The sequence below is a fragment of the Oreochromis niloticus genome, linkage group LG1 (assembly GCF_001858045.2).
Source record: "Oreochromis niloticus isolate F11D_XX linkage group LG1, O_niloticus_UMD_NMBU, whole genome shotgun sequence".
NCBI classification, from domain to species: Eukaryota; Metazoa; Chordata; class Actinopteri; order Cichliformes; family Cichlidae; genus Oreochromis; species Oreochromis niloticus.
In genome coordinates, this window is record NC_031965.2 from 36,114,507 (window position 1) to 36,128,384 (window position 13,878).

General features: G+C 38.8%; 1 protein-coding gene across 1 annotated transcript in view; it reads right to left on the reverse strand.

The window, feature by feature from the left end:
• LOC100706608 (adhesion G-protein coupled receptor G2) overlaps positions 1–6,735 on the reverse strand; it is a 57,036-nt gene extending 50,301 nt beyond the window's left edge. Inside the window, exon 1 of the mRNA XM_013268368.3 lies at positions 6,650–6,735. Coding sequence (XP_013123822.2) covers positions 6,650–6,657 — 8 coding nt within the window. The 5' untranslated portion in view covers positions 6,658–6,735. The remainder of the gene's footprint in view (positions 1–6,649) is intronic.
• Positions 6,736–13,878: the final 7,143 nt, after the last annotated feature.

The window sequence follows — 13,878 nt, forward strand, 5'->3', positions numbered from 1 at the left end:
GTGTGTTGCTGGGTCTGAAGTACACTGGGATGTCATGCTTGGAGAAAACTCTCCTGAGTTTCTCTGATACACCGGCTACATAGGGGATGACAACGTTGTTGCGTCTGTCTTTCTTATCCTCCCTCGCTGGTGTCTGATCTTCTTTTCTGTGCCTTTTTGCTGACTTTATGAACGCCCAGTTAGGATAACCGCATGTTTTCAGTGCTTCCTTTACATGTGTGTGTTCCTTCTTTTTCCCTTCAGGCTTAGAGGGAATAAGTTCTGCCCGGTGGTGTAGGGTCCTAATTACTCCAAGTTTGTGTTCCAGAGGGTGATGGGAGTCAAAGAGGAGATACTGGTCCGTGTGTGTGGGCTTCCGGTAAACTTCAATGTTGAGGTTGCCATTCTCTTCAATGTGCACAGCGCAGTCCAGGAAAGGCAAACAGTTGTCCTTAGTGTCTTCCCTGGTGAACTTGATGTTTTTATCCACGGCGTTAATGTGCGCAGTGAAGGATTCCACTTCTTGTGTCTTGATTTTGACCCAGGTGTCGTCCACATATCTGTACCAGTGGCTGGGTACTCTCCCTTTAAAAGAGCCAAGAGCCTTTCTTTCCACTTCCTCCATGTAAAGGTTGGCTACAATAGGTGACACAGGGGAGCCCATGGCACAGCCATGTTTTTGTCTGTAGAAGCCTTCGTTGTATTTGAAGTATGTGGTGGTGAGGCAGAGGTCTAACAGTGTGCAGATCTGATCATGGTTTCATCTGGATCCAGGGTAAGTTTCTGAACCTTGTCGGTGAAGTCGGTGGAGTTCTTGATGTGGTGTGGGGTGTTCCCCACGAGAGGTGCCAGGATGGTAGCAAGGGAATAAGGTAGCAACTTATTCCCTCTAAGCCTGAAGGGAAAAAGAAGGAACACACACATGTAAAGGAAGCACTGAAAACATGTCGTTATCCTAACTGGGCGTTCATAAAGTCAGCAAAAAGGCACAGAAAAGAAGATCAGACACCAGCGAGGGAGGATAAGAAAGACAGACGCAACAACGTTGTCATCCCCTATGTAGCCGGTGTATCAGAGAAACTCAGGAGAGTTTTCTCCAAGCATGACATCCCAGTGTACTTCAGACCCAGCAACACACTCAGACACAAACTGTTTCACCTGAAAGACAAAACTCCAAAACACAGACTGAACAACGTGGTGTATGCTGTACAGTGCAGTGAGGAATGCCCGGACCTCTACATTGGAGAGACCAAACAGCCACTTCACAAGCGCATGGCACAACATAGAAGAGCCACCTCCACAGGACAAGACTCAGCAGTCCACCTGCATCTTAAGGATAAAGGTCACTCTTTCGAGGATGCCAATGTTCACATATTGGACAGAGAGGACAGATGGTTTGAAAGAGGAGTGAAAGAGGCCATCTATGTCCACTGTGAGCGACCATCTTTGAACAGAGGCGGTGGTTTACGACACCAACTGTCTGCCATCTATAATCCAGTTTTGAGTTCCCTCCCCAGACGCCTTAACGCCCACTCACATCCTGGGCCATCTGACCTCAGGAAATCACATGATAGGGTGGGGCCAGGTTTCACAATGAGCTCACCTGAAACCCTGGCTGATTAGGTCCCACACCCACTTTCACACCTTGGCGCATGTGATTAGAGGATCACCAGGGGGTCCTTTGTCCCTCCTTGGGGGGATACTCCCACTGGGTTTAAATCTGGGACTCTCGGCCATTTGACCTTAGAACTGAAGAAGCTTCTCGGATGAGAGGTGAAACGTCTTCAAGCAACTCAAAGAAGTCCAGACGCTTTTCTTTGCAAACTCCTTTGACTATGATGACCTGGATGACTGAGAACCTTCACAGACATATCTCAAACAAATAAAAAATTTGTGTCAAAAGGGATTATATGTTCATATAACTGGTATCATTATTTATATACATGGGACACACCTTCTCATTTCATGTATTTTCTTCTTCTGCGATCCATCTCATCCCAAACCATCTCCACTGGGCTTAGGTCAGGGGACCGTGGATGCCAGGCCATCCAGCGCAACACTCCATCACTCTACCTTCTTGATCAAATAGCCCTTACACAGCCTGGAGGTGTGTTTGTGGTCATTGTCCATTTGAAAAATAAATGATGGTCCAACTGCAGGATCCTGTGATAGCCACGCTGGTTCAGTGTGCCTATAATTTTAAATAAATCCCCAACAGTGTCACCATCAAAGCAGCCCCACACCATCACACCTCCTTCACCATGCTTCATGGTGGGAACCATGCATGTAGAGATCATCCGATAATGTTTTTTGCATCACACAAAGACACGGCGGGTGGAACCAAAGATCAAAGATCTGGACTCAACAGACCAAAGCACAGATTTCCACTGGTCTAATGTCCATTCCTTGTGTTTCTTGGGCAAAAACAAATCTCGTCTGGTTGTTGCTTTTCCTTAGTGGTAGTTTCTTAGCAGCTATTTGATCATAAAGGCCTGATTTGCACAGTATCATCTGAACAGTTGATCTAAAGATGTGTCTGCTACTGGAACTCTGTGTAGCATTTATCTGGGCTCTAATCTGAGGTGCTGTCAATTTGTGATTTCTGAGGCTGGTAACTCAGATGAATTTATCCTCAGCAGCAGAGGTGACTCTTGGTCTTCCTTTGGGGCAGTCCACATGTGAGCCAGTTTGATCGTAGCGCTTGATGGTTTAAAGACATAATTCAAAGTTTTACCAATTTTCTGGACTGACTGACCTTCAGTTCTTAAAGTAATGATGGACTGTTATTTCTCTTTACTTAGCTGACTGGTTCTTGTCATGAAAGCAATTCTAACAGTTGTCAAATAGGGCTGTCAGCTGTTCAACAACCTGACTTCTGCACAACACAACTGATGGTCCTAACGCCGTTAAAAAGGAAAGAAATTCCACAAATGAACCATGACAAGGCACACCTGTGAAGTAAAAACTATTTCAGGTAACTACTTCATAAAGCTCACTGAGAGAAGGGTTTGCAGCGCTGTCAACAACGCACTTTCAGGAATCTAAAATATAAGACATATTTAGAATTATCATTTTTTCTTTTCATCATATATTTGATGTCTTCAGTATGTATCTACAATAAAAGAAGTAGAAAAATAAAGAAAAAAACATTAAATGAGAAGGTGTGTCCAAACTTTTGACTGGTAGTGGATATATAAACATACCACAAAAAATGAATGAAATTTGTTTGCTACAGTTGGAAAACCTGTTTATTTCTTCTTAAATGGTTCCATATTTATATGGAAAATGCATTTCTGCAGAAGAGCAGAGTATGTGGGTTGGACTCATGAAATCTTTCCAAATCTTTGTTGTCAATGCCAAACAGCTTATTCTGTTATTCACTCTTGTTTCTAGATTTTCTCTGACAGCATTAAATAAAAGTCAAAGGTTTTCCCTTATGTGCTTAGTTAAAATTGTTAAATCAAATTCTTTCTTGCTGTTTTTTGCTAACAGTGTGTGATATTTACTGTAACGTAATTAAGATCCATTAATACTAGAATAAACAGAGAGGATAATACATATTTTAAATAAATATATAAATGTTTTCTAGAGGGCTAAATATAACATCTTTAAGTAGAAGTCCAGATCCTCCGTGCAGTATTTCTTACATTTCATAAAGGAGAAGTTGCTATCACACTGCTCATAAAGTGCTGAGTTTTATTCATCTTCTGGGGCAGGCCTACGGTAGACGTCTGTAGAAGATTTTACTCCGAGGGAGCTGCTAGTGAAGATTGTGAGTCCTGCCTAATCCCTAGAACAGGGGTGGCCAACTCCGGCCTTTGAGAGCCGGTGTCCTGCAGGTTTTAGATGTGTCCTTGATCCATCACAGCTGATATAATGGTTAAATTACCTCCTCAACATGTTTTGAAGTTCTTCAGAGGCCTGGTAATGAACTAATCATTTGATTCAGGTGTGTTGACCCAGGGTGATATCTAAAATGTGCAGGACAGCGGCTCTCGAGGCCTGGAGTTGGCCACCCCTGTCCTACAATGAGCTTCAGTGCTCCTGATGTTCTGACATGTCTGCCTCATAGGATTAACAGAAGATCTGGCACAGGACAGCTGTGATGAAAGAACAGCAGGAAGTTTCTACAAACCATTGGACCAAGGCAGACCCCAGAGCCCAATCCGGGTCTTTTGTCTGTCTCAGTTTTCCTTAGGGTGAATGCAGCTGTTGATAATAATATGGATTCTGTATTCTGTTGTTAAATAAAAACTTCAAACACAAAGGATACAATTATATCTGGGCTGCAAGATACTTTCATATGTCAGTTATCCGTTGATATGTGGGAGGGCCGGACTTTATTTTGATGGGCACAACATGCAGCTAATAACATGCAAAGAAAGACAGGGATCATGCCATTATGTGAAAAAAGGAATGGGGCAGACGTGCCAAGCAAGTGCAGTGGTAAAGGCCAGGTAGACAGAGAAACGGGAAGCTAGATTCAAATGCAAGCATGTGAAAGTGAAGAAAGGAGTGAAAACATAAAATGAGCTGCATCTGGCTGCATTTTAATTATATTAGGTGTCTGAATGTCTAAATGAGTCTCTCAGACCTGAATATGAAAAACCAAACAAAAAAAGGAAGAAGACGACAACAAAAAACTGGACAGTCTGGGCAATGAGCTGCGAGAGAGAGTCATGCTGACAGATTTCAAACTGGTCTGACCCATATTTAATAGGTCAGACCATTTGATGAGTGGTGTCAAACTCATCAAATGAGTTTGACACCACTGGTCTATACTTCCTGTTTCCACAGAAAGTGAGGAAATGGGTCACATTCAAAGGACATGTTTTGAGGTGTGTTATAATATTTACATATTATTTTGCTGCTTTATATACATATTGCTACATGATCAATATGTTAAACAGCAGACACAAGTTATCAATGTTACTAATTGATATTCAAAAAAATGAGTCTAGAGTTCTAATGAATTTTACAGGAAACACATAAGGTCATACTAGTTCCTAAAAATAGAAAAGGAATAAACAAACCTTCGAAGTAAGACAGGAAATGGCCAAAAGCAGTCAAATATCCCCCAGCATTACTTTTATAGACTGAACCCACCTAAGACTATTGAAGCAATTATACTAATACCAATTCTACGCCCTATACTACAACTGCTACACCACTAATAATGATAATACTAGCGATGGGATGCCTGATGTGAAGTAACATTCAAATAAAACCACTTCAAGAAAGATTTTAATGTTCTTAAATTTAAGGATTTGGTTGACCTCAGAACTGCACAAACAATCTACAAAACAGCAAATCAATCTCTGCCCCACAACATTCAGAACTTGTTCAAAATAAGACCAAATACTCATGACCTAAGAGGAATCCTTATGTTCAGCACACCAGTAGTAAGGACTAATGCAAAATATCAGAGCATTACAGTCACAGGAGTTAGTGTGTGCAACACCTGTACAGATGAAGTTAAGAAAAGTACATCAATACAAACATTCACACGATTGTTTAAAAACTGTAAATTGCATGAATAAAGGCTTGTCCTCATTTTTATAGATAAAGGGAAGATTAACACAAGTTTGAAGTATTCATTGAGGTATTTGTCACAAAGATATAATTCCATATTGTGGCAAGGTGAGGAATCACAACAAAGGAAGAACAACAAAAAACCTACACAGAGGTTGAGCCTAACTTTCCACCTGAAGCAGAAAGGAGAAGCACTTTATCAAACAGTTTGCCATCCTACACTGTGTTTCAGAGGCTCAATAACCCCACACATGAACTCACTCATGGTGTAACGTCTCTTTCTATCAAAACAACAACTATCAGTGAATTTACACCAGAATATTAACAGGGACAGTCATAAGAGTTGCGTAGCCAAAACAAATGCCAATGCACAGTTTAAACATCTTAACTGGCAACACATGTTCCCGAGGCATGATGGGAGATAACTAGCCGCTACCAACATGCCACAATATGAAGCAAAGTCCAAACATAACTCATAAACTGAGTTATGTTTGGACAAATTAAAAAGAAATAAATATGTACATATGTGTGTATGTGTACATATATATATATATGATTAATTAATTATTTTCACAAAGCCCAGAGATTTAGTGGGTGTTAACCGTAGGTTACTTACTTTATGTAAAAATGTATTTTGTTGTTGTTTTGGTTTATGAGCTTAAATTGTTTTATGTGTGTATTAATGTCAAATTCTGAATATTGACTTAATGCATATGAAATAAGGGGGTAGGAACAGAAAAAGTGTAAATGTCATCCTACTCTTTTTCAAGCATAAACATTTTGTAGACAGAGACTTTCATGAAAAATTGATGTTTTGCAGTTTTTCTTTTCTCTTGTTATTTCAGTTATATTTACATATTCAACATATATTATTCTAATTATCTTACAAAAATATAATATATGTGAAATAAAATAAATAACACTCCATTTACGCACAAAAAATAGTTTGTACATAGTACACATAGCTTAACCCCCCCCCCAAAAAATCACAGAAATAAACACTCACAACATTTACATCTGTATATATTACAATAATTTTTTTATGCAGAGTTTAAAACTACAATATTATAGCTGTAATATTAGCATAATTCAGAGAGCTTAAGTAAATCTCTAACATAAAGACAGCCAAACAGCCTACCTTTGCATGTTGCTGAGTCCGTGTTAAAATGATTTTATGTGAAAAGAAATTGGAGCAGGAAAAAAAGCAAATGAGTAACCCTGAAGAGGTTTATAGGAAGTTGCTGACATTTCATGTAAATTATTATTTGAATAAAAAAGAGGAAGCATCAGCTGACATAAACCTAAAAATACATTTATCTCTTCTTCCACTGAGTGTACAGCAAATACAAGGTAACATTAAATCACTGAAAAATATTACACTGAGTTCTAGACACTGTTCTGTTCTGTTCACACATTCAGCTTTCACACATTCAACTTTTAAAAGTCATCCTTTTATAAACTAGTTTATCCCGAATTTGAAAGAAATTTGTCATTAGAGACCAAATTGTGGTATGTCACTGCTATGACCAACAGATGCAAGTAGTGCATGACAGGCATGTGGAGAGGAGGGGGGAGGAAGGGGCTTGAGCACTTGCCCCTTTTCTCTGGGATGCCCCAAGTGCCCTTTTCTTGAGACATTTTTTTAAACTATTTTTTAATGTGTGTGTGCATAAGGACTCCTGCTTGTGCCCCTCAACAATCTCGTTTAACTATTAATCACAATGTTTTGGTTCTGTATCATTTTTCTATCATTACTTTATTATGGATTAGGTGTAATAGTTGTTAAGTGTGGATAATTAAATATAGATAGATGCAATAGCAAATTGTGCCTTGTTCTCAGATGGACAGCAAATGGAGAATAATAGATGAGAGGAGGAGATAGAAAGAGGAAGAGATGCAAAGAGTGAGTCACAGGCAGAGCCTAGTTTTTTTTCTCACAGTTTTTTTAATCTGTTGCCTAATCTGTTTCCAAGCGCTGACATCAATCTTTGCATTTTGTTGTTATCTCATAACACTTGTTTAATCAGCTTCCATCTCTCCCATGGACCTTTCAATGTCTACAGTTTCAGATCAACACAGTCCTGCACTCCAGCACTATCAGCAGCAGGAGCAGCAACATTGTACACTATCAGTAGTGCAGAAGCAGAAATATTCATAGATAAATATTACAATAAATAGTTAAATATAGACCTATAGTTATAAATGTAAATATACATATAAATATAAAAGGACACATCTGTGTGCAAATATATGTCGTGGTGTAAAAATGTGACAGGGTGCGTTAAGGTGTGATTAATTCTGTTCCACATCTGTGGATCTGACCCGAGTGGATGAATTAAAGAGTGGTGGTAGGCATCATATTCTGTCTACTGTGATGTGATTCCATATTAGATTCTTGATGAATGTGGGTTGTTGTTATTCAGCCTGCTTCCATGAGCCCCTTTTTAACTTTAAGCACCTGCCACTTCAAACATCTCTGCAAGGCCCTGGTACATGAAAACAAAAAAGAAGTTGAACTATGTTTAACTATGAATCTTCCAGTGTTGTGTATATTGTGATTTTTCTTCAATGAAAGTCAAATTTAAGCCTGAAAGAATAAGAAAAAAATGGATTTCATCTAGTATATTGATTTAGAATTTTGATTTTTAAATACATTTTTTGTAATGTATTATTAGTTTTTGTTTTTTTTTAACACTACACATTATGAATATTTTTCCACATTTTTCCATAGTGTTACTTTTCCCCTATGACCACAAATCACTGAGTGTGATGCCAGGCCAGGGATGAGGTTATGGTGTGAGATGCATGAACCTGGTGCTGTTATCACATGAACTTGAATTCAAGCCTCCAACTCAAGTCTAATGTAGATTTATAGGCCAACCATGTATAGCTTGACTGTGTGTTTGTTGCACTTCATGTTTTATCTAACAAGATAGCCTATTTTTATTCGTGAAAGTATAATACAGGTAAATAAAATTCAAAGAATTGCACACTGCAGGGTTTCAGATACATTTCTGTAATCTGCATTGTATGGTAGCACAAAATAATATATGGTCAAAAACAAAGTCATTACAACCAAGGTATGCAGTAGAGAATCTCTAAATGCACAGTACATCAAAACTTGAATTAGTATCCTAGCTAGCTAAGGCATGTAGTCAATTGGAGAAAGCCACTCTGTGTACAAGAATTATTCAGACTTACTAAAAAGGTTCTTGAATGAATGGGTGTGACTGGTTGGATGAGGCATGTTGTATGAAATCTTAAGAGTGCTTAGGCAGTGGAGAAAAGCTATAAATTATAAAAAAAATAAAATAAAATATATAAAAGGTGCTATATATGAATCAGTCCATTAACCAATTACATGTGCTACTTTTACTGATCTCTTCTTAAAATAGATGCTGACCATGGCCTTCCTTTCTATCTGCTATTATCTGTCCTTCTGTATCAACACCATACCCGAGACCTTCTCATCACCTCTATTTCTTTAGCCTACTGTATTTTTCGCACTATAAGGCACACTTTAGTTGATTAGCTCGTAGTAGTTGGACTAGGGTGACCATATTTTGATTTCCAAAAAAAGAGGACACTTGGCTCAGTCATGAAGAACTTGCTTAAAGAAACATAAAATCGGCCCGGGCATTTTGACTAGAGACCCGCCCACCAGGTATTATAGGAAAAACCATAAAGGCTTTGAATGTAAGAAACGCTGTTGTGACAGTGATGTACACTGTCTTGTTGGTATATGTATGATTTCTATACATTTTACATCAGATGAAAATGTTGGTTGTAAGATTCAGATAATTATTTATTAAAGCGAGACATTTTAAATGAAAATAAGAAAGAAAGGTATTTTTTTTGTGCCCCCCTTTCCCTGTTAATGCCCTACCTGGCCCCCCTGGCAAAACTTTGCTAGACCCGCCCCTGCACAGTTACCAGCTGTCAGCTACCTAAAAAAAGGATCCTGGTGTTATTTGTCTCTCAGAAACAGTTGATAACTTCCCTTCAACTCATTCATGTCACCCAAAAGGTAAACCTGTTTTTCCATCACCTGTTCAGCTCTGATGATTCAGTAAGGACATCTCCTGGTTTCATCTTCATGTTTCCCTCTCACCAGATAACCAAACCGATATCATGACCAGCAGCTTTACAGCTGTGGCTCCAGCAAACATCAGCTGACACTAGAAATTAATATTAAATAAATTCTAACAACAGCTGATCAAGCTTAAACGTGCTGCTGTTGTTTAGCGCGACATCCGCTGGTTTCCTCTTTCTGGCGCAAAGTGGGCGATAAACAAACAAGAGAGAAAAGCCGATCAGCTGATCATTGATCAGTTTCATGATTGAAGTAGCAACAGGAGAGGGAGGAGGAGAGAATGAGAGAAGAAGAGGCAGCTGACAGCATAAAGACACAGAGTAACTCCAGCTTTGTGTCTTTTTCATTCTACCTGAAGTCTGGGACAAACTGTGTTCCTTTTCAGCTCAATACGAAATGCGTAATATTTTCTCTGATAACGGGACGATTCCGTTTTTTACGGGACGGTTAGCAGCTACAAACTAACCTTATGAATAAAATAAAGTTCACTATCAGTAACATCATAGCACCTGCCCAGCTGTATAGAAACTCCATCATGCTAGCTAGTACGCAGTACAAGTTATTGTAACTGACTGTAAAAAGTCAGCACAACAAAAATAAACTACACCTAAACTTGGTTTATATCTGACCCAGATAGACTGCAGGTCATAACTTCTTACCTGAAATTCAGTTCACCTGACACTCGGACCGGCGGCCGCCTCGGGTCTCTCCTCCCCTGCCTCCCCTTTCCCTCATCCACCTGCTGGCCTCTGTGGGAGCTCCCCCACAGCCACCACCAAACAACTGAGTTATTTTTACACATCGGCGAGCATCTGGCCAATCCACCACCTTTCATTGTTTATACCGTTACAAAAAAACCCATCGGCCCATAAAAACGAAAAATCACCAATGCCCGGTGGGCCATTGGCCTGTCCCGCTATGGTCGGTACAAGGGAAATTTCTTTTGCAGTTTGTCTGAAAGATGGACTTGCGCTTTGGGATCTTTTAAATATCATTAGGCGCGTTGCTGTGCACTTCTGTCCAGTCTGTGAGCGCAGAACAAGCGCTCACAAAGCAGCAGTTTGGGGATGACGTCACACACGTGCGTCCTCTGTCCGAATATAGGAAAACCCGGACATTTTTATCAATCTCGAAAATTCCCCCGGACGCCCTGGACAGAACGTGAAAAGAGGACATGTCCGGGGAAAAGAGGACGGTTGGTCACCCTAAGTTGGACCAGCTGGTATATAATGATGTGCTATCGCTAGCGACACAGCTATGTTAGCATAACATAAACACAGTGAAGCTGGAGGATGAACGCTAACTTTTTTCCCACTCGATAAAAGTTAACGTGAGGGTTCCTGGTAGTTAGGGACAAATGCAATCGCATGGCAGGATGCTGTAAATGGACCAAACTTCAGTCAGGAGAACAACTGAGATAATCCATTCACAATACGAGGTTAGTCATTAATGTACTGCAACAACATGGGAATAGAGCTGCTGCGAGAGAATTCAACATTAATGAATCAATGGTATAAAAGTGGAGGAAGCAAGAAGAAGGAGTTGAGTAAAGTTTGACTTATCTGACTGTTTTGTTTCGCTTAATTCGCCTTATAATCCGGTGCGCTTTATGTATGAAAACAGACCCATTGATTAACAGTGCGCCTTATAATCCGGTGCACCTTATGGTCCGAAAAGTATGGTACATATTCATTTAAGTATGCAAATTAATGTTTTGTTTATTTTTTCAAGTTTTTGTCAGGAGGTTCAAGAAAACACTGACATTGAAAAATGAAAACATTTAATTTTCTGGCACTTAGTGGATTCAGGCTTTAAATGGATATAATATAATATAATATATGTGTTTAATAAAATACTGTATATAACTGTATATTTTTGCAAAAAAAAAAGTAATTTAATATTTTTAAAAAGTACCTATGATTGAAAAGATCCCCAAAACAAACCACAGATAAATACTCACAACATTTATATCTTTACATAATAGAAATAAATTAAAAAAAAATTGCATCTGTAACAGCCTACCATCACATGTTACTGAGTTTCTCTTAAAATGATTTTATATGAGAAGAATGGGGCGTACAGCTGATGTGACAGCAGAAAAAAAACCAAATGAGTAACTCTGAAGAGATCTGTAGGACCTTGTTGGCATTTCGTGTAAATTGTTTTTTTGAATAAAAAAGTGGTATCAGCTGAAAGAAATATAAAAAAAAAACACTGATCTTTTCTTACTCTGAATCCCCACTGAGTGTACAGCAAATAGAGACTGACATTAAATGAATAACAAAATATTACACTCAGTAATGAACACTGTATGTACATTTTGTTCACACATTCAACACTATGTTATCTTTTTTTTTAAATGCCAGTATTACATAAAAAGGCATAAAAAGTACATAAAAAGTTGACCATAAACTACAAATCTTCCAGTTTTGTGTATATTGAAGCCTGGAAGAACTTGGGGGGGGGGGATTTTCAAACACCAACATTGTTGTTGTTTTTGTTAGAAAGCCAGCAGTGACACCTTGTGGGGAAGAAGTTAATTGCAGTGATATGACTGGTTGTCCTACCAGCTACAGCACCCATCCGATTTCTTTACCTTGCACTGAACATTTCCTTCTGTGCGTTCATGTAGCAACTTTTAATAATAATAGGTTTATTACCTGTCCGGACTTATGTGGTTATTCGTTTGTTGCAAGACCTGTGAACTTGTGTCGAGGGGAGCTGTTTTGGAAGCTAACTGTAGCTTTCCATTCCATGTGGGGGGAAGCATCCATATGCTAGTCTAGGCAGTTTTATGAATTCTTGTTACCTGATGAGTCTGTTTGAATGTGTTGAATGTGAATCTGTTCTGTTTGCATTGTTATTGTCGTTGTTTAATGGGTATTGCATAAACTACACATACCTTACTGGTTATACCTTACTGTTTCAAGATTTCTCAGAGAAAAATGAATTCATTTAATTCATTCAAAAATGAATAAATTAAATAAAGTACATCCATCACAGGCATTTTCATCCTCTTACTTCTTCTTACTTCTAAATTCCCAGCTTCAAGAATCTCACACAAGATTACCACTCTTCCATTTCTCTTCCTGTCCACAACTGTAGCTGTATTAATACAGTATGTCAAAATGGAAAAATAACTGTAACTTCAGACATGTGAAGTTGTGCTGAAAATAATAATACCAAACAAGGCAAGATAATTTGTTTTTAATGGAGAAATGTAAAGATAAAATCAAAAGTAGTCAAAAACTGCCAATTATACCCTGGACTGTAATGTTTTAGTGCATAATATTTTCTTCTTAGATTGTGTTCCCGTGCTGCCATGATTAGTGCTTCTGTGAAGTCTTTTAGTCCAGCTTTATCCAACCACTCACAGGATTTCTCAGTATCAGCCACTTTTGTATATGACAGTGGTACATGCTGTTTGTTGTCTTGATGTGGCTTCTATCTCCTCCTTTGGCCAGCTGGATATCTGATGACTGACAGGGCGTAGGTGTTGATTGCCTGGTTCTCGTTCTCCTCAGGACTTGCCTTACTCTCAACAAGTATTTGGTGGTTGATGCTTTCCTAGTGGTTTCTGTGTGGTTCCATTTGCCTGTGGGATTCCCAGATACTTGTAGCTATGCTCAGTGTGCAAAGTTGCCTTGAGTAGTACAAGGCAAGATGGTACTAGCTATCTTCCCTCTCTTTGTTACTATCCAACTACAGATCTCCTAATATTGTTAGAGAGGTGAGGTTAAGATATCATCATATCATATATTATCACATGCATCTGTACAAACACAGAAGTTTCTGCTATCAAATTGCAGTTAAAGAGGTGACCTTGTCATATCTGGTGATATTTTATTTTATTTATTTATTTAGGACAGTGCATGCTCATGAACATAAATGTAAAAACAATTTACATGAATGTAAACATGCCAGATTATAGCCAAAGGCTAATTTCCATCTGTTGTCCACATAAAAAATAGACATAAAAATTCATCATTCATTCATAATAAAAACTTCATCACCAAACTTACACATACACACCATTCTGTTCCCAAATAAAACATTAAAACTATACAACTCATACATGATCACACACTTGATTTGTCCATAACCAGTTTTTAAGCTTTGCCTTAAACAAATTGAAAGTCGAGCATTCTCTAATGGGTTGAGGAAGACTGTTCCACAGATGGCCACCCTGGACAGAGAGGACATTCTGCCCAAATGCTGTCCGTCTGTGAGGTATAAACAAGTCTCCTCGGGTTGTAGCTCGAGTGGTCCTGTCT